General features: G+C 35.1%; 1 protein-coding gene and 1 pseudogene across 5 annotated transcripts in view; both read right to left on the bottom strand.

The window, feature by feature from the left end:
• Gphn (gephyrin) overlaps positions 1–22,046 on the bottom strand; it is a 623,546-nt gene that overhangs the window by 43,977 nt on the left and 557,523 nt on the right. For all 5 annotated transcript variants that reach the window (XM_027929749.3, XM_071607954.1, XM_071607955.1 and 2 more), the window contains one exon: positions 6,634–6,755. In XM_027929749.3, coding sequence (XP_027785550.1) covers positions 6,634–6,755 — 122 coding nt within the window. The remainder of the gene's footprint in view (positions 1–6,633; positions 6,756–22,046) is intronic.
• On the bottom strand, positions 4,515–5,312 carry LOC114088167 (proline-rich protein 13 pseudogene; annotated as a pseudogene).

The raw sequence follows: 22,046 nt of genomic DNA on the forward strand, positions 1-22,046 counted from the left end.
TGTGCAATTTTCAGGGATTCATTTTGTTCAGTTCAGAGACACCCAGATGGCAGAAACAGAGTATTAGAAAGAAGCTGCTGTTGGAAAAGACAAGGAGACAGTCCTATCCCTGTTTAAAATAAATCCCATTATCATGACAACTGAGGACTTATCACCATTACAACTCCTGCCATAGGTTCAAATTTTAAAATGACCAATGGGAGTAAAATGGCAGTATTCTAATTAGGTTTTCTAAAGTAAACAATGGGGGGAACTGGAAAGTATTCTAATCAGGTATCATCTGGCAGCCAATGAGAGAAAATGGGGTGAGGTCTTTAATATGATCTGTATAGGGAAGAGAATGCCCCATAGTTCAGGATACAAGACCCAGATTTCCAAACATTGAGGTTTTGAGCCTCTCTATTTTGCTCGCCCAATCTGCTTTACCTAACAGAGTGCTGTCTTCACCTTCAAGCCTATAGAAGGGCTCAGGAGGCTGGGGTAGGAGGATCTTGAGTCAAAGCCAGGCTCAGCAACTAGGAGGCATTAGGCAACTCAGTGAGACCTTGTCTCTAAATATAATACAAAATAGGGCTGAGGATGTGGCTCAGTGGTTGAGTGCCCCTGAATTTAATCCCTGTTACCAAAACCAAAACCAAAACCCAAAACCCAAAACCCAAAAATAATCAGAGATGCACATATGTCCAAATGACCAATATCTTGAGTAAATTCTGGCCTCACTCTATTAGCTGGCACATATAGTACTCTGTACTTATATATTTATCCAAACTTCCTCCTTTGTCTTAAGACTCTTGCCCCTGTAATAGCTCATGCTGCCTAGAAGGACAAAAAGGAGGCTAGTAGGTTACTGAACCAGTCACAGGAAAAAGAAAACTAGGACATCCATGATCCCATATTCAAGGCAGCTAGAAATGGGTTGGCCAGTGAAAGAATATAAACTCACAAAAATCTGTGACAATTTGGAATATCTGTGCTTGACTAGTTTCACATTCAGGGTAGGGACATAAGATTTGGGAGTCCTTGGCATAAAGAAACAGAAGGACAGAAAATTAATGGTGAGCCATGGGAAGTTATTTTTAGGGAATAAGCATAGGAAGAATTATTTAAAAGTCAAAAGAAACAGACTGCAAATGGAGAATAAAGATGAGGAAAGAATGTTGCTAGAGGGGGATATAAAAATTGTGGCAAGAGGCCTAATAGCTGGTTTTGTGGGCATTTAGTTTGTGTTTATAGATTCCATTTCAACAAAGTATTGTTATTCAGATGAAGATAAATCAAAGCTGACATCATTCTGTGGTAAAAGTCACAATTTCTGTTAATTTAATCTTTCTTTTTTATTGGTGGGGACTGAACTCAGGGGCACTTAACCACTGAGCCACTCCCCAGCTTTTTCTTGTATTTTATTTAGAGACAGGGTCTTGCAGAGTTCCTCAAGGCCTTGCTAAGTTGTGGAGGCAGGTTTTGAACTTGTGATCCTCCTTCCCCAGCTTCCTGAGCTGTCAGGTTTACAGGCATGCCCCACCAGGCCCTGGCTAATCTCTTTATTTTTAATTCTACTTTCAAATATGATATTAAGTGCTGGGGAACTTTCTAAAATATTTTTACTATTAGGCTATAATTTCTTAGTGGTAGGATCTATGTTTATTTATTTCAACTTTGTATCTTCAATATGAGTTGGCTTAGAATTCATGGTAAACACATGATTGAATTTATTATATCTTTGCTTCTTCCTGCAATCAATGGATCAGCAGTTTGGTATCAACTGGAAGTTTGTTAGAAATGCAAAATCTTAACCCATCACAGATTTGTGAATCACAATCATCATTTTCAATAAGATCTCCAGGTGATTCTCAGAGGAATCAGTACTTACTGGTGACTGAAAAAACAGTGAATAAATAAATTGTATTGGTCTTATTTCCAGTCCCTTTCATCATAGCTCATGTGATACATCTCAGTTCAATTATCTTTCTAAAATAATAATTTATTATGTCATTTTTGCTAAAAAAAAAAAAAGCTTCAATTTTGACAGAATTGGATAGTTCTGCCTGGATTGCAAAGCCTTTCAAAATATGGCCTCAAATTTTTAGTATATTTACCTGCATTATCCTTCTACTAGACCTTCCTGTTCTAATCATTTGAACTGATCTGAGTAGATACTTATTTCTTCTTCTTTATATTTATTTGGTTCTACTTCTCTATTTTTGATCATTCAGTGTTCCCTATTTGGATTAACACCTCATCTTTTCCCATCTAAATCTCACTCATTCTTCTAATTATAGCTAAAATTGCACCTTCATAAAAACCTCTGACCACTCCAGCCCATAGTGCTACTACTCTTCTGACATATAATATCTTGGCTTCATGATGATAGCAGAGAATTGTGGACTGTTAGTCTCAAGAAATTTAGATTCCATTTCTACCTCTGCCACTAACTAGCTGTATAATGCTGAGTAAGTTATTTAACATCTCTGAATTCCAAAATTTGCCTTTTTAAAGAAAGGAACTAGGAATCCCAACAGTATTATGTTCCATATAGTGTGTGAAAATGTAATTTGGAGAATGTATTTTAATATACACTTAATATTTGTAAATGAATGCTTTTCAGATACAGTTGTTAACTCTCAGGTATCTGAAGTACCACTTCTATAATTTTACTATACTAATAAATTATCCTCTTCTTAGATAAAAGGTCCAATAAATGAAGACAAATTTTAGGCCAACTTAATCTAAATATGTAATGGCTTACTCTTCTACTTCACATTGTCAAAATTATGGTAGGTTTAGATAAGACCAAGAACTGAGAGACTGAATCATATAGAATTTAAAAACCAGATTCTATCCTTTTTATATGACAAGAAGAGAACTGTCACTCTCTACCCATATGTGTGATAGCTTAGACAGGGTTCTGTGCTTGCTGACATTCTTGAGTAATTTCTCTTACTTGCTTTAAACACAGAGCAGAGTTTCTCCTATGACCCTGCTTTGTGTTCCTGCAGAGTTTCCTGCAGAAGCTTATATATAACATTTGCATTCATTAGCAAAAGGCTATGAGAAAGAATGAAGTGAGAGCCAACCTACACAGAATATCAAAAGGCTGTAGGAGAAATGTACTTGTTTTCCTTGCTAAAGTCCTAGTGCAAATTTCCATTAAAATAGTTATAAATTCTTTTCTCCCACATTCTACCTCTGCATTCTAAACCATTCACTTTGGATTTCTAAGAGTAACAAACCTAAATTTGCATGTTGCTTAAAAAAAAACAAACCAAAAAATTGTTCTCAGTTTGATATAAAGCACTGCTATCAAATAAAAGGGTAAACAGTAGAGACTGGCACATTTCTTGAATTGTCTATACCTGCTTATAGTTTGTTGTTGTTTACGGCTATACTGAAGGTACATTTTGGAGTTAAACGTAACAGCAACATTAATAGGAAATGTTCATAATAAATCAACAGTTTGGATTCCAAACAATTAAATATTATCATACCAAAATAAGAACCTTTCAATGGTGTTTGGCCTTTATAGAAAAATGTCAATATAATACAGTAACTTTAAAAAAAAACCCAAAAGTCTAACAATAGAATTAAGAATGGACAGAATTATAGTCCAGAACAGTTTAGGGCTAAGAAGAAAAAGAAAGCTTCTTTTATCTTAGAATATTTCTTAGAGCTTATTAATGCACTGGAGGCAGGGCTAGCACCATCGTTGGTTGGAAAACAACTGTACTAAATCTAGTAAGTTTGTTTTCTACAGTTTGGGGCCTGCTTGCCTTATTTCTTTCTGGCTTTTAAAACTCTTAGATTCATCTTGTCTCTTTTCAGAAGTTGATTTTTGTGTTCTTTAAAGCTATGTCTGCATCAGGATAAGTTCTAGGTGCTTGAAATTTATGTAAAAGAACAGACTAATTCCCTTTCCTTGTAGTAGGTCTTTTCTACTATTTTCCTAGGACTACCGACCCTGATACTGCGTAACTTGTACACTGTATGGGTTCTGAGTTGGCTGGTGGACTTCTTCAGAACTAAAAATCCAGGTAAATAAAAAATGGCAAAGATTTAATAATAACTCTTATTATTATAAGTGTTGTGTTAGTAGTGGGATGCTCAGAAAGCAGACTTGCTTTTGATCACATGTGAGACACCACTAAAGAGTCATAGAAATATTTGGGAAATTTACAAGAGGGCTGAATTAATTTGGTAGGTGGGGATAATATACTCTTTTTTTTTTTTTTTCAGGAGAAATAGTTTTATTTGGACCCAGAGTTGAAGAATGAGAGTAGGACCTGAGATAGCATATTGAGTTAAGGAGTAGAGATTAGCTTACAAAAGGGCAGTCGGAGATCATCAGCCAAGTGGACTCTACTTCCCAGCAGCCTTGCTGTTAGTACAATCAATAAAAGGACTGCTGGGAAATATATTCGCCACTAAATCACCCCAGTGTGCCATCATTACAAAAATGTACAGGTTTTTCATCATAGTGAAATTTCCACAAACCCACCTTTTAAAATGAAATTTTAAAAGATCACATTTTACAGAATTTATACTTGTCTTCAGCATTTAGCTCAGAGGTCTCACCATCTTCAAAAAAGCAGCTTCCCTGCTAAACTTTTCAGCTATAAAATCTATTAAGCAGTGAGAAGGCTGCCTTTGCTAGCCCATTGCAATTCTCTTCCCATTTTCCCTAGCTAGTCAGGACTGAACAGCAGGGTAAGGCTCAGGTGGGGACAGGATGGAGGGGTACAAGGGCTAAATTCTCCCAGTACAACACGGCAGCTGGAGCTTGATGGGACAGCAGAACTGGTGAGACTTGAGGGGAGGGTCCAGGCCCTGTATTCAGTCAGAGTCACGGCTGGAAGAGGAGGAATGCTTGCCATGCTTGTGGTGTTTGTGCATCTTTTTATGATCTTCCTTCATTTTCTTCCGAATCTTCTTGTCCATTATCATTCCTGGGTCTACCATGCCAGGAGCCATGGGGTTCACAGGAGGCATACCAGGGGCAGGTGGTGGGTATGGAGGAGGATAGTGACCTGAGGGTTGATGTCCTGGATATCCTGGTTGTGGAACAGGATAAGGGGAAACATTTGGAGGAAGACATGGCATCCCCTGGGGAAGACCTGGGGGACAGGGACCAGGAGGAAAAGCTGGATTGACAGGTGGTGGATATGGTGGATACCCAGGATTGGAACCTCCAGGGTACTCCAAGTTGGGGGGATGTGGATTTGGCCCTGGGTGCCCGGCACTGGGATTCCACATATTCAGGTGTTTCCCCAAGCCTTCCCACAGTCGCCTGGGCTTGATCCATCCTCCTCCAGTCTCAGCTCTCACTTCCTGGTTACTCCCATACCATGCTTTGGCACCCGCCTCTATTATCCGTTATAATATACTCTTAAATATGGGCAATTATAGTCACTCTGCTTCCGTTTGTATTTTCAGTAGGTGGAGTTGGGAGAAACTTGTGTTACTCAAGGATTCAAAACTCAATATAAAAATCCTACAAAGCTATTATACTTAAATTTAAAAAAAATTAATAATGAAAAATTTGACCATCTCTTTTACTCTTCTCACCTGTGTTTTTCATGTATTTCTTGAAACCAGTGAAAGTGTAAATAGGAATAACACTATCATTAGTAGTTCTGATAGGTAACAGACAGTCACGAGTAGTGGGAACATGAAGTTAAAGGAATAATTCTATAAAGTGGACCTTCTGTGTTGACTCCTTCACACTTGCTTGCTTATTTATGGTAATGGAGATTGAACCCAGTGGTGCTTTACCACTAAGCTACATCTCCAGCCCTTTTTTATTTTTGAGACAGGGTCTCAATATGATGCTACGGCCTTGCTAAATTGCTGAGATCACAGGCATGGGCTACCACACATTTGTCTGCAGGAGAAATGCAGCTCTGAAATGCTGATAAGTTATCCTGAAGAGGGGGACTTTTGTGACTCTATACAGACTAGATTCCAGAACTCAGGGACAAAAGGATAATTCCCTTAACTATAAAAATTTGTCAGAATAGGTTCCAGTTAGAACCTGTATGCATGGGCTAATGTGACCCAGAGTTGTCTTGGATCTTTGCCATGGACAGTGGGGGCTTGAAACTCTGATGCAATCCCATTGTCAGTCAAAAGTCAGAGAATGGATCTGGGTGAGACCCTGGAAACTTACTTGGGATTCCCAATAAAATTGGAGAGAAGAAAGAGCATGCAATCCTTCTTTTCTCTGAAAGAATCTACTCTCTTGGGAGTATCCCCTTTTTACTTTTCCTATTCTTTCTAAAAAACTCATTCCTGCTACTCTGAGCCACTTTCTGGAGTGATGGCAAGAACCAGTAAGATGAAACTTTATAGCTGCCTTGGATCAGTTGGCAGGTCCTGGCATAAAGCAAACACTATATAAAAAAAATCTCTGTACACTTAATACATCCATAGCAAAGTAAAATATTACAATAACATTCCAAGAAAATGTGTATTCTCAAAGTACATAAACACCTCTATAATTCTTTAGCCTCTGAAGAATGTGATCAGTGAAAAATTATGGTATTAGATTTTTCTCTTTGAGAGCAATTCCAACTGGTTAGTGTTTTAAAGTTAAATTTGTAGTAACAATAACAACTTTTCAAAATAAAATACAATACTTACTTGTCTCCAACAATTCCCAAGTTGATTGTGGGGTAACCATGTTCCTGAATTGTTGCTAGGAGGGTTGAACGATTGCTGTCTCGAATCTTTCCTGGTAAGAGGTCATCTTCAGGATTTAGCAGCTAAAAGCCAAAAAAACACCACTAATTATTTTCTTAGAATAATGTTGCCTATTTCTAATGGAAAAATAAACAGAACCAAACAAAACAAGAGCCCCAGATGTACTAAGCATAGTTCGGCACTCCTAACACCTATAACAGTATCTGGCATCATATGTTCAAAGGATCTTTGGAAAAATATTCAAGTAAAGGAGAATGAGAAAATGTTCTTAAAGAATTTAAAACAACAACAACTGCAACAACAGAGATTTCCACTGTGTTGAACAGCAGATCAAATATCACACCATCTTTGGCTACAATTTGACAATAATGTTTTGGAGATACTGGGCCTTCCTAGTAATTGGTCCAAAAACAAAAAACAATGATCTTTTGTCCTCCCAAAATTATTTTCCAACATATCTCTCAATGAGAACATCTGAATGTGTGACATTATATTCAAAAGTTTGAAGAGAATGATCATTTTTTTCAAAAATTTTTTTCTTTTTTCTGAAGTGGGATCAACAGTAATAAAGAAATTAGACCTTTCTAAAGGAGGCAGATGTCTCGTCTCTGAGACAAACTTAAGTAATACTTAGCTCACATTCATAATTCTGTTACTCTGAATTTAGTTGATCTTTAGATATTTAATATCTATTATTAGTATGTCTTGGAGAAAATCAGAAAATGCTATTCTATGGTATGAAGTTCCAATAAGATAGAGCGTATAATAGGAGGAGCTTTGGATTCAGACCCAAACTCTTTTTTCTTAATTTTCTCATTTGTAAAATAATTATAACAACTATCTTCATGGTACGTCTTAGCACTGAGATAATGGGTACTCAGTTTTTTTGCAGACAAATATACAATAAATGTGTTTCTTTTTCCTTCTTTATGATATATGATGTTGAAAGGGCTCTATTTTCTTCCTAGTTGTTCTTATACTGTTATTCTTAGATGCACATACACATGGAATTAGTTTACAATGTGAACATAGACTATTAGATTATAAAATACTTAAGAAAGGGAGTCCTTAACGCAGAGACACACACAAAATATAACTTTAACATTAGGTATAAAATACACTTTGACTTCAGAAAGGTAGAATGTTTTCTCTGATATGCGGAAGGTACATCAAAATAAAGAGTGGTAGGGTTAAAAAAGGGGGAGAGAGGGGGGGAGAGAAAGGGAGAGAAAGGGGAGAGGGAATTTTATCAAAATAGAGTAAAGATCAGTAGAGTAGGCAAAGGGGATTGAGGAGGATGAAAAAGGGACAGGAAAAGGGAAGCACAGTGGAATGAATTTGACCAAATTTTCATATGTGCAAGAGTGGATGTGGCATGGTGGGTCCCAGAATCAGGTGTATCCAAAGGACAGTAATTTTTTTTAAAAGTATGTATTTTAAAAATGTAAATAGATTGAAGAGAGATCAATCAATGGATGGAGGAAGGGGAATGGGATGGAGCAGTGGCAGATGAGGGAGTACTGGGGACTGAATTGGAACAGGTTGTGTTCCATGCTTTTGTGATAATATCAGGGTGTATCCTAGTGTTGTATATAACTAAAAACAACCAATTAAAAGAGACACTTTAATTTCAGAAATGTCACAAGGTTTAAAAAAAGTATTGTTTTTCTTTTTGTGATGTGGAGAATTAAACCCAGGGCCTTACCTAAGCATGTACTCTACTGTTAAGCTGCATCTCCAGCCTAAAAAGTACTTCTTTGAAGTGAGAAAATCTGAAATATTTATTTAGGAGGTCGAAGGCAAGCCTACACACCCCAGAAGCTTAAGATAGTCATACGGCCAATACCTAGGGCTTCATATATCAGTTCTCTTAAAACAGTAACTGCAAGCCCCTTTCATCTTTATTCTGACTCAGTGATACTATGGGGTCAGACTTCTGGCTTTATGTTGCAAAAGTAGCTTTGTAGTCACCTGTCCCCTTATATAGATTAAAGAAAAACTATGAGTATCTCGGGTAGAATCACCTGAAATTCTCCCCTTTAAAAACTATGCTGATTTAACTTAATCACATGCTTTGTGACACTGCAACCCACTTTCATCCTTGGTCATGGGTAGGCAGTGCTTGAAAAGTTGCTACGCTAATATAGATTAATTTTCTGATCTTAGTTAACATATTATTGAAGTCACTCTAATTTTAAAAAGTCAAGGCTTGTATCTCTTTAACTTGTATGGTTACATTTTTTTCCTTTCCCTCACAGCAGGGTACTTATTACCAATTAAGTAAGATTCTCTCGATATTGGGGTGTTTTCTTTGCATTCATATTCATTTCTCATTTTGCTGCAGTTCCAGAAATAACAGAAGAATTAGAGATCATTAGAGGATGAGTTATATGTCTGAAAAGTTCACCTAATAATAGTTGGTTAAATGAGGGTGTGGAATTTACAGTATATTTTAAGTTATTTTTAAAGAAAACACAAAGAATTAAATAGAAGATTCTAAAGCTAAATATACTAGGAAAAACTCACAACTTTCCTGTTTATAACTAAAACTTATTTTCTCTTATACTTCTAGTCATTTTGGAAATGATACCTAACATTTATTATAGTTAAAATACAAAAGAGAAAGAAAAAGAAAACAAAAACCCCTCAACATCTCCATTTTCTATCTACAACATATTAAATTTCAATTTCCTTCTTTTTTTGGCATTGTAACTGGTGCCATTACCTTCCCAGCTTTCAAATATTCAATTTTGAACCCTTTCCTCTCTTTATAGTCTACTTTCTTCCCAAAGGCCTTGATTATTAAGATTCTAATCTATTTCCTCCTTATCCCTACATTTTTCATTCCTCCAAATTCCACAGTAACAGCCTAAGTACCCTGTTCCAAGCATTCATTATATTATGTATGAATTTTTGTGAAAGCCTTATAATTGGCTGCCTTACTTACAAATGCTTTCCTTTTGAGAAATAAATCAGACATCAACTTGCAAAACCATACTGTTACTTGCATAACAGATGTTTGTACCAAACTATGACATGTAACTCAAATTATCTTAAGTTAAAATTTTTTAAGTTTGTTCAGATCTATATCCTCTGACATAGAACCAAGAACAAATTGATTAAGAATAACTTCACATGGCCTTAAGTGCTCCAAAGATAAGACTAATTGTTCCAGCAAGTCACTTACTTTACAAATTCTAATTCGGCATGGACCTTACTTATTATCTTATGCCTTAAAACCAGCCCATAATCAACCCTAGTTCTCAAAATGTTTAAGTACCTTTCTGTAACTTCCTCATTTTGAGACATTACTGAAGATTTGTTGAAGGGCAGTGGAATATGTCACTCCAAAATATACCAATTTGGTATAAGGATGATATTTGAGCTGACAGCATTTGAGAAGAAACAGATACAAGAACAGCTCTCTGCTTTCCCCTTATTTACAAAAAAATAGGAAATAAATTTCCAAATGTGTCCCTCCTTTCCTCTCCACAAGGAAGGACAAACTTATTGGTCTGAAGATGGAACTAGAGGTATCTACAGAACAAACTTTATTAGCTTTTATCTATCATTAGTTTCCCATATATCTGCTGTCTTGTCACTAAAAGTTTAAGATAATTGTTCAATGTTAAAGAGGCAGTACAAGCCAGACTTATAACCATGTCTTTGAGAATTACTCACTTTACCTTGGGTATTGGCCATGTATATATACATGAGGTATACATGGTAATAAATTTGTTTTTCTCTTATTAATCTGACTCCTGTTATGGGGGGGTCCCAGCTAAAAATTCAGAAGGGTAGGTTCTTCTCTTACACTGACAAGGTGATATCCTCTCTTGGTCAGAAACTTTAATATATTCAGCTTGCTTTGATCATCAGGTTTCTGGTGGTCTTTGTATTAGGACTAGGATAGTTATGAAGGTCTTACTAAGACTTATGCAAGAACCCTCGCCATTGGTATTCTCATATTGGTTACATTGCACTTCACTGAATTCTCTGAGACTCTGCTTGGGGGATCTTTGTTTATGATGAAGGAGTAAGTCTAGAGCTTATCTTGAGTTATGATTCTTTTTGTTGAGCTTTGAAAGCTAGGTGATATTTATTTTATTGGTTGTAAGAATAAGATTCTCAGGACTTTTTGGTTATTTGGTTAGATTTGTACTATTTTTGATTTTCATTGGTGGAGATCTGCTAAAGCATTGATTTGATACTAACAATCCTATATAAAATGGCTACACTGTGTCTACAAGAATTTAAAAATTTTGTCCATGTTTGAGAGACAGCTTTGGGAAAGAGCTTCTCTTACCAATCCTGGCCTGTTAATTTTTACGGTTAACATTCAATGGTTTTAGTGTTAGCTAATACATTGATAGATTCATCATAAACTTGTGTTACCATCCTGGAATGACTTTGGCTTCTGTTTTTTCTTTCTTGCATTTATCTTTCTAAAATGCATAACTGCATTAAGGAAAACTTGAAATTACAGTGGCCATTTTGGAGTAGTTTTGACGCATGATTATATAACTATTCACTTAAAAGTATTTTCAGAGCAAAAGGGGGATATTATTCTGGGTATTTTATGATTAGCACTTTTAAAAATTATTATATAAACTTGAAAATGAAATTCTACTGAAAAAGTAAAAGTTCTTTTGTTAAACCCTCTTGAAGAATTTGTCTTATGGTTGTAGTGTTAGCTAATACAGAGAGAGAGAGAGAGAGAGAGAGAGAGAGAGAGAGAGAGAGAGAGAGAAAAAGAGAGAAAAATTTTTTTAATGTTTATTTTTATTTTTTTTAGTTTTCGGCGGACACAACAGGCTTCCTCCTTAATTTCTGTTATTCAGAGATTTAATCCCACAGGCTTGACAGCAAGGGCCTAAAGACAGTATCTGAACTGGTTGGTCACTTTCTCTTTTTTCATGTATTGAAATGGGTTTGCCTGCATCTAACACTTTTCCTCTTTTTGCAAAGGGAGGATGATTAAACTTTTTAGAGTGGTCAATAACTCTTTACATACTCACTTTTCTTTCTCCCTTTTCCTGAAAATTGATATCTCTCTCTCTCTCTCTCTCTCTCTCTCTCTCACACACACACACACACACACACACACACACACACACAAACACACACACGAAAAGTCACATTATAAAGTCTGATGGAGCACATTATTATTCCAAATAGCTTTTGGTTACACTCTGGGAAAAAAAGTTTTAACTGAGAACCATGACAATTGCCTAAGTTACTTGGTTATAAGATAAAGAGGAACATTCAGAGATTTTAGATATGATTTAAGGAGTGTCAAAAATTTTGGTTTATAGAGAGCTGTGGAATTGCTCAGAAGTAGACCACTTCTCTAGCATGCATGAGGCCCTGGGTTTGAGCCTTGCACTGCAACAAACACCCAGAGAGAAAAAGAGAATTTGTTTTATAAATATAGATTTACAAATTATATTAGACAAATGTATATAATGTTTCTATTAAGATGATTTGATGATTTTTTGATTATTTATTATTTTAAAACTTATTTTGATTTTTTCCTTTTTGAGGCTGGGTAGTGGGGACTGAACCCAGGGGAGCTCTACTACTGAGCCACATCTCTAGATCTTTTTATTTTATTTTTGAGGCAGGGTCTTGCTAAGTTGCCCCGGCTGGCCCTAAAGTTGTGATTCTTCTGCCTTAGCCTCCTGAGTTGCTGGTATTACAGGCATGCACCATCAATGATTCTTTAGACAGATTAATAGTTTTGGTTTAAAAATTGTTTTCTTCCTAACTTTGTGACCACGTAAGAAAATTATATTAGAAGAATATTCTAATTATGAAAGCCTTGGGTTTATTTTCCACACAAAAATCCTAATTTGAATAATTTAAATTCCTTTAGTGGTTTTGCTAGAAAATAGCAAAATTTATGTTTATCTAAATTGAATAATGATATGGAATGACTCTGAAAAGAATTTTTTTTTTGGCAGTGAATCTAGGGCCTTATGAATGCTAGATGAGTGCTCTACCATGAGTTACACAGAGTTACATATCTAGCCTATGATGAATTCTTAAAATGCTTCTAAAATCATAAGATTTTTTTATGAATTTAAATTTTAGTCAGATCCTTAGTTAACTCTAAGACCTTAAATTAACATTGATTAGAGAAAATGATAATACTCTTGGATATGTGGACAATATAATGTTTAATGTTCCAGAGCTCTTCTTAATATATTATAAAGTAATCATCACTAACAGGTTTAAAAAGATATATAAAGGTAGAAGAATGCTTATTTGAGATAACTAATAGGTTTTATGTTTACCTATAAAAAAGAATAATTTTTTAAGTAAAAATTATGTGATTGTGCCAGAATATGAAGAAAAATAATAAAGAATAAATCTGTGGGGGCATTATACAACAAACATAAAAAGTTCTGAAGGGAAATGACATTTATTTTCTGGGGAATAATAACCACTGTTATAGTTTGGATATGAGGTATCCCCCTAAAGCTCCTGTGCTAATGTATAAATATTCAGGTGAAATGATTGGACTATGAGAACTGTAACCTAATCATTCCATCCTAATTTGAATGGACTAACTGGATGGTAAATGTAAACAGGCGGGGCATGGGTATAGGAGGTGGGTGACTGGGGATATGTCCTGGCAGTATTCATCTTCCCTGTGACCCCTCCTTTACCCTTCTGCTTCCTGAATGCTATGAAGTGAACAGAATTGTTCCATGCCTTTCTGCCATGATGTTCTTCCCACCTTGGGCCCACAGCAATGGACTTAGTGGACAATGGACTAAACCTATGAAACCATGAGCCAAAATAAACCTTGCTCTCCTTTCTGTTGTTTTTGTTGTGTATTTTGGTAACAGCATTGCAAAGCAGACTAACACAATTATGTAAAATACATTTACATTAAGAACAATATATGGGGGCTGGGATTGTGGCTCAGCGGTAGAGCGCTCGCCTAGCATGGGCAGGACCCGGGTTCGATCCTCAGCACCACATAAAAATAAAGGCATTGTGTTGTGACCATCTACACCTAAAAAATAAATATTAAAAAAAAAAGAACAATATATGTGTCATGATCTGAATATTTGTGTCCCCCCAAATGCAAATGTTGAAATCCTAACCCTGGAGTGATGGTAATAGAAGGCAAGCGTTTTTGAGAAGGTGACTGAATTCTGTCAGAGTTCCTTTAAAATAGGCCCATGGAAGCTTGCTTGCCCCTCTACCATGTGAAGATGCAGTGAGAAAGTGCTCTGATCTTGGAATTTTTAGCATCCAGAACTGTGAGAAACAAATTTCGGTTGTTTATAAACTACTTAATTTATATTTTATTAAAATAGCACAAATGAACTAAGACAATGTGTTAAAATTATTAACAAAACAGTTACATGATGTATTTATTCATAAGAAAAAAAAAGCCTTATAAATTCTGCAAATTGTTACTGAAATTTGATTTGTTTTGTCAAAAATGGTCAAGGTATTTTGTGCCCAAATAACAAAGGTCCCTTTTATAGCCAAACACAGTCTGTTAATTCTCTTGGGTTTTGAGATGCTCTTGAACTATTTTAAATATAAATTTCTAATACAGTTACTTTTTGCTCGTTTTAAAAAATATTGTTCTTTTTTAAAAATAGTACTGAGGGTCAAACCCAGGGCCTTGTGTATGCTAGGTAAGCTCCTGACCACCAAGTTATATCCCCAACCTCTGTAAGTGTTTTTTGACTTTATTTATGACATGTTACTATCTTGCCTCTGACAACTCTTCTGGATTTTACTTTTCCCAAATGCAGAATAATAAAACTGTTAAGATGTCTTTTAAGCTCCATCTGTATTTGAGTTTCTTGGGTGGCTAGTAAATAATACAAAAATTAGCTCCTTTCTCCTTATAAAAGGAGGGATGCTAAGATATTTGCAAACTTTAGTGATAATCTTGTTTTACTTTGTGTTCATATGGCAATGGTCAAATGTGTAGTCTATACAGCCTTATCTGTTGTTGAGCCATATAGGTACAATAAATTATCATGCAGTAAAGAGAATATGAAGGCATGGTGCTTGTAGAGATAAAAGTAACCACAGAATACCTAAAATACAATCACAGTTTATAAAAAGTAATACAAGTCAATCTTGATTGACTCGAATCTCCAAAAGATAATAGTATAATTTGGCATGAAAAGTGACCAGAAGTGGGGGAACTGAAAATGAAACAGAAATTAACAACTTGCAAAACTATACTTAACTTTCAAAACAGACAAATTGCACCATATCATGACATGGAATGCAAACCATCTTAGCTTTAATTGTTTTAATACTAGCTCCTTCAGACCATATGTTCTAGAAGGAAAAGCATGAACAATTTGATTTAATAGTAACTTCACATAGATCAATATGTTATACAGATAAAACTGACTATTCTAGTAACTTTTCCAGATTATAAATTCTGACCAAGCCTCATCCAGATCTTCCCGAGCTTTAATTTCCTTATGACCAACTACCATAACCTAAATGGTATACATACCTGTTGTAATTTTCCTTTTAGAGATACTACTGAGATTGAGTCAAAGTTCTGCCCTTCCTTTCTGAAAATTTAATAGATGCTTAAAAAAACTAATTAATACGTTCTGCAGGGAGTCTTTGTATGAAATTTTGACATGACTGTACAATACCTCAGTGATGCAGAGTTACTGAGGTTATTTTTCTCAAACATCAATTTCATTATTTTTTTCCTCTTTAACTTTACTCACTGCTATCTGCCAGTCAGCCAATCCATGGCACTACAAAACATCCTTGGCAAAATATTCCATAAATAGGAAATGAAAAACAACAATGAAAATCAGCAGAGGGAGGTATTACACTAAAGTAAAAACTAAACAAAGGAAAAACCAAGTCAAGTTAAATAACAAAAATAAATAAAAATGGCTAGGAATACAAATCATGTCTCAATCATAACCCTGAATGTTAATGGCCTAAATTCATGCATCAAAAGATATAAGTTAGTTGACTGGATTAAAAAAAAAAAAGAACCAACAATATGCTTCCTCCAGGAGACTCATCTGATAGGAAAAGACACACACAGACTGTATGTAAAAGGTTGGGAAAAAATCATACCACTCACATGGACTGGACTGTGGAAGCAAGCAGGGGTTTCCATCCTTGTATCAAATAAAGTAGATTTCAAGCTAAAGTTAATCAAAAGGGATAAAGAAGAACATTTCATACTGCTCAACCATACACCAATAAGACATAACAATTATAAATATATATGCCCCAAACAATGGAGCATCTATGTTCATCAAACAAATTCTTCTCAAGTTCAAGAGTCAAATTGACCACAACCCAATAATCTTGGGTGACTTCAACACACTTGTATCACCAATGGATAGATCTTCCAAACAAAAGCTGAACAAACAGACTACAGAACTCAATAATATAATCAATAACTCAGACTTAACTGGCAGATATAGAATATTTCATCCTTCAACAAGTGAATAAACTTTTTTTCAGCAGCACATGGACCCTTCTCTAAAATAGACCATATAATATGCCATGAAACAACTCTTAGAAAATACAAAAAAGTAGAGATACTACATTGCATTTTATCAGATCATAATGGAATGAAATTAAAAATCAATGACAAAATAAAAAATAAAAATTACTCCAATACCTGGAGACTAAATAATTTGCTACTGAATGAACAATGGGTTGCAAAAGACATCAAGGAGGAGATTAAAAAATTCTTAGGGGCAAATGAGAACACTGACACAACATATCGAAATCTTTGGGACATTATGAAGGCAGTACAAAGAGGAAAGTTCATTGCATGGAGTTCATTCCTTAAAAGACGAAAAAATCAACAAAGGAATGACCTAACATTACATCTCAAAGCCCTAGAAGAAGAAGAACAAATCAATACCTAAAGCAGTAGAAAACAGGAAATAATTAAACTCAGAGCAGAAATCAATGAAATCGAAACAAAATAAACAATTAAAAAACTGACAAAACAAAAAGCTGGTTCTTTGAAGAAATAAATGAAATTGACAGACCCTTAGCTACAATTATGAAGAGAGGAGAGAGAAAACTCAAATTACTAATATATATGATGAAAAAGGTAATATCACAACAGAAATGCAGAAGATAATTAAAAATTATTTTGAAAACTTGTACTCCAATAAAATAGAGAATATTGAAGAGATTGACAAATTTCTAGAGGCATATGAGTTGCCCAAATTGAATCAGGATGATATATACAATTTAAACAGATCAATTTCAAGTAAGGAAATAGAAGATGCCAACAGAAGCCTAGCAACCAAGAAAAGCCCAGGACCAGATGGATACACAGTTGAGTTCTACAAGACCTACAACGAAGAACTAATACCAATACTCTGGAAATTATTTTGTGAAATTGAAAAAGAGGGAGCATTTCCAAACTCATTTTATGAGGCCAATATCATCCTGATTCCAAAACCAGGTAAAGACACAACAAAGAAAGAAAACATTAGACCAATATCTCTAATGAACATAGATGTAAAAATTCTCAATAAAATACTGGCAAATCAAATATAAAAACATATCAAAAAGAGAGCGCAACATGATCAAATGGGTTCATCCCAGGGATGCAAGATTGGTCCAACATATGGAAACCAATAAATGTAATTCATCACATCAACAGACTTAAAGATAAGAATCATATGATCATCTCAATAGACGCAGAAAAAGCATTTGACAAAATACAGCACCCTGTCATGTTCAAAATACTAGAAAATCTAAGGATAACAGGAACATATCTAGGCATCGTAAAGGCTATCTATGCTAAACCTCAGGCCAACATTATTCTAAATGAAGAAAAATTGAAGGCATTCCCTCTAAAAACTGGGACAAGTCAAGGATACCCTCTTTCACCACTTCCATTTAACATAGTTCTTGAAACACTGGCCAGAGCAATTAGACAGATGAAAGAAATTAAAGAGATACAGATAGGAAAAGAACTCCAATTAACACCATTTGATGATGATATGATTCTATACCTAGAAGACCCAAAAAGTTCTACCAGAAAACTTCTAGAACTAGTAAATGAATTAGGCAAAGTAGCAGGATTTATAAAATCAACACCCATAAATCAAAGGCATTTCTAATCAGTGACAAATCCTCTGACAGAGAAATGAGGAAAACTACCCCATTTACAAGAGCCTAAAAAAACAAAACAACAACAAGAACACAAAACAAAACAAAACAAAACCAAAAAGCCAAAAAACACCTTGGGAATCAACTTAATGAAAAAGGTGAAAGACCTATACAATGAAAACTACAGAACCCTAATGAAAGAAATCAAAGAAGACCTTAGATGATGGAAAGATCTACCTTGCTCTTGGATAGGCAGAATTAATATTATCAAAATAAACATACTACCAAAAGCACTATACAGATTTAATGCAATTCCAATCAAAATCCCAATGGCATTCCTCACAGAAATAGAAAAAGCAATCATGAAATTCATCTGGAAAAATAAGAGACCCAGAATAGCTAAAGCAATCCTTAGCAAGAAGAGTAAAGCAGGTGGCACCACTATACCAGACCTTAAACTATAATGCAGAGCAATAGTAACAAAAACATCATGGTATTGGCACCAAAATAGACCTGTAGACCAGTGGTACAGAAAAGAGGACACAGAGACTAACCCACAAAATTACAATTGTGTTATATTAGACAAAGGTGCCAAAAACTTATATTGGAGAAAAGATAGCCTCTTCAACAAATGGTGCTGTGAAACCTGGAAATCCATATGCAACAAAATGAAATTAAACTCCTGTCTCTCACCATGCACAAAATTCAACTCAAAGTGGATCAAGGACCTAGGAATTAAACCAGAAACCTTGTGCCTAATCGAAGAAAAAGTAGGCCCAAATCTCTATCATGTCAGATTAGGCCCCAACTTCCTTAATAAGAGTCCTATAACACAAGAATTAAAATCAAGAATTAATAAATGAGATGGACTCAAACTAAAAAATTTCTTCTCAGCAAAATAAATAATCAGTGAGGTGAATAGAGAGCCTACATCTTGGGAGCAAATTTTTACCCCTCACACATCAGATAGAGCACTAATCTCTAGGGTATATAAAGAATTCAAAAAGCCTTTATATACCCTAATCTCTAGGGTATATAAAGAACTCCCCCAAACAAATAACCCAGTCAATAAATGGGCCAAGCAACTGAACAGACACTTCTCAGAAGAGGATATACAATCAATCAACAAATATATGAAAAAATGTTCATCATCGCTAGCAATCAGAGAAATGCATATCAAAACTACTCTAAGATATCATCTCACTACAGTTGAATGGCAGCTATTAAGAATACAAAGAGGGCTGGGATTGTGGTTCAGTGGTATAGCGCTCGTCTAGCATGTGCGAGGCCCTGGGTTCACTCCTCAGTGCCACATAAAAATAAATAAATAAAGGTATTGTGTCCAACTACTTCTAAAAAATAAATATCAAAAAATAAAGAATACAAAGAACAGTAAGTGTTGGCAAGGACGTAGGGAAAAAGACATACTCATAGGTTGCTCTTAGGACTGCAAATTGATGCAACCAATATGGAAAGCAGTATGAAGATTCCTTGGAAAACTGGGAATGGAACCACCATTTGGCCCAGCTATACCTCTCCTCGGTCAATACCCAAAGGACTTAAAAACAGCATTCTACAGGAGCACAGCCACATCTATGTTTATAGCAGCACAATTCACAATAGCTAAATTGTGGAACCAACCAGATGCCCTTCAGTAGATGAATGGATTAAAAAATGTGGTACATGTACACAATGGAATATTACTAAGCAATAAAAGAGAATAAAATTATGGCATTTGTAGGTAAATGGATGGAGTTGGAGAAGATAATGCTAAGTGAAGTTAGCCAATCTCAAAAAAACCAAATGTCAAATGTTTTCTCTGATATAAGGAGGCTGATTCATAGTGGGGTAGGGAGGTGAAGCATGGGAGGAATAGACGAACTCCAGATAGGGTAAAGGGGTGGGAGGGGATGGGAGGGGGCATGGGGTTAGAAATGATGGTAGAATAAGATGGACATCATTACCAAAGTACATGTTTGAAGACAGTAATGGTGTAAATATACTTTGTACACAACCAGAGATATAAAAAATTGTGCTCTATGTGTAATATGAATTGTAATGCATTCTCTGTCATATATAACAAATTAGAATAAAAAATTTAAAAATATATGTAATTTATTTACATCTTGTCAGTCAGATTGATTTTTTCAGTGCTGGGGATCAAACCCAAGGCCTCACAAATCCTGGGCATGGGGTCTACCATTGAGGTCTTGATGCTAACTCCCTAGTCCTCCAGCTGAATGTTCAATTAGAGAATTCCTTTGTGGACATTCTGGCATGTAATAGATTCTTGATATATATTCATTGAACAAATGTGTGAGATTGGGAATACATGTCCACATCACAAGGTCTCTGGTTTAATTCCTAGATCCTTGATCCACTTTGAGTTGAGTTTTGTGCATGGTGAAAGATAGAGGTTTAATTTCATTTTATTACATGTTGATTTCCAGTTTTCCCAGCACCATTTGTTGAAGAGGCTATCTTTTCTCCAATGTATGTTTTTGGCACCTTTGTCTAATATAAGATATTTGAAGTTACGTGGGTTAGTCTCTGTGTTCTCTATCCTGTACCATTGGTCTACAGGTCTATTTTGGTGCCAATACCATGCTGTTTTTGTTACAATTGCTCTTTTAATATGTATAGTTTGCTGAAATCAATAACTATCTAAATAGGATACTCTGTATTAGAATTGATAAGTTTATTTCCCTAATTTTGAAATAATTCTTCATTCTTAACAAGGTTATACATTTACAGTATATTGGGCAGGTTCCAAAAATGCACAGCTTTTTCCCCTTAGCTTTTGAAACAAAGAGGGTTACACCTCTGAGGTACATTCCTAATTTTTTTTTTTTTAAATCTTGAGCCAACATCTCACTAAGTTGTAGAGGCTGGCCTTGAACTTGTGATCCTCCTGCCTCAAACTCCTGAATAGCTGAAATTACAGATGTTGTGCCATGATACCTGGTTACTTAGACAACTTGTACAATGTTCTTATGTTGCCTTAAGCAATTGTCCTGCTCACCAATATATCACATTGGATTTGAGAAGTAGATCATACATATCAAGGGAAATCAGGACCAATACTTAAAGGGAGCTTGCACTGTGACTAGCAAAATTATGTAGTCTTATCACATTAATAGATAAGTGCAAAACTTTTTTGGTCTCCCCAAAAATAAATAATTTTTTTTTCCTGTTATTGTTTTCTGGGTATCTGAGGATCTCAAGCATTCAGAAGAGACTACACTATGCTTTATTTATCTCTTTAATCACCAATTTCCAGTGTAGTGCCTGGTATAAAAGTACCCAGTAAACATTTATTGAACTAAACTACGTGGTCACGGAGAGTCATAACAATAGCTAATTTTGAATAAGACTGGGGGAGAAATGTCGAGCATATGGAACCAGAGATTGCAGAATTTAGAAGCAAATTTCTTTCTGTTAAATATATGTTATGTTAAATATAGTGCTAGTTGGTTTTAGAGATCAAAATCAAAACTATACAGATTAAAATGAAAACAATGTTTATTTTGGATCAATCAATAGTTTTAGGGAATAACTAGTGCAACTATTTGGAGAATAATCAAATTTGGAATGTTGATTTAGGTCTCCATTAGTAAAACCAAAGATTGTATTCTTTCTTTTGCCCTAACCAAAGAACTATAAGGGTCATAGAGAGACCTGAAAAATTTTCATTCCCACGACTTCAAAAATTTAAAAATAATTCTAATAAAGGGCTACTTTCAGAATAAAGTTAGCGATTTTAAAATTTTGGTCCATTATGAGGAGCATGCCACTAGAGATGCAATCAATAGAGAAAAACAAATAAACAGTATAATCAAACTCCTATTGGTGATCAAAGATTACATGGAACTTTAATAAGAAAACCGGTTAGCCACAGTATTCTAATTCATTGATTTATTTCCCACACAGAGGTGGCCTATCATTTCAGCAAAAGGATAGACACAAGTCGTTCTCTTAATAGGCTAAGTACTGAGTATGCACAGTTTGGTATCTATAGCTTGCAGCTAACATTCTTTGTTTATGTGTACTGAGTATGTGGAAATGCCATTGGTTGCAATATTTCATTCTAATAAATGGAAGGAAATATTTCTTAACCTGTAATTACTAGTGCTTTCTTCTTTTCTTTACCCAAATTATCCTAAGGCCAACTTCTATTTCCCTCTTACTAGAATGTGATGTCACTGGTAAGAAACATGATCTACAGTGTTCTATTTATAACACAG

Source organism: Marmota flaviventris, chromosome 2, assembly GCF_047511675.1.
Source record: "Marmota flaviventris isolate mMarFla1 chromosome 2, mMarFla1.hap1, whole genome shotgun sequence".
Lineage (NCBI taxonomy): Eukaryota > Metazoa > Chordata > Mammalia > Rodentia > Sciuridae > Marmota > Marmota flaviventris.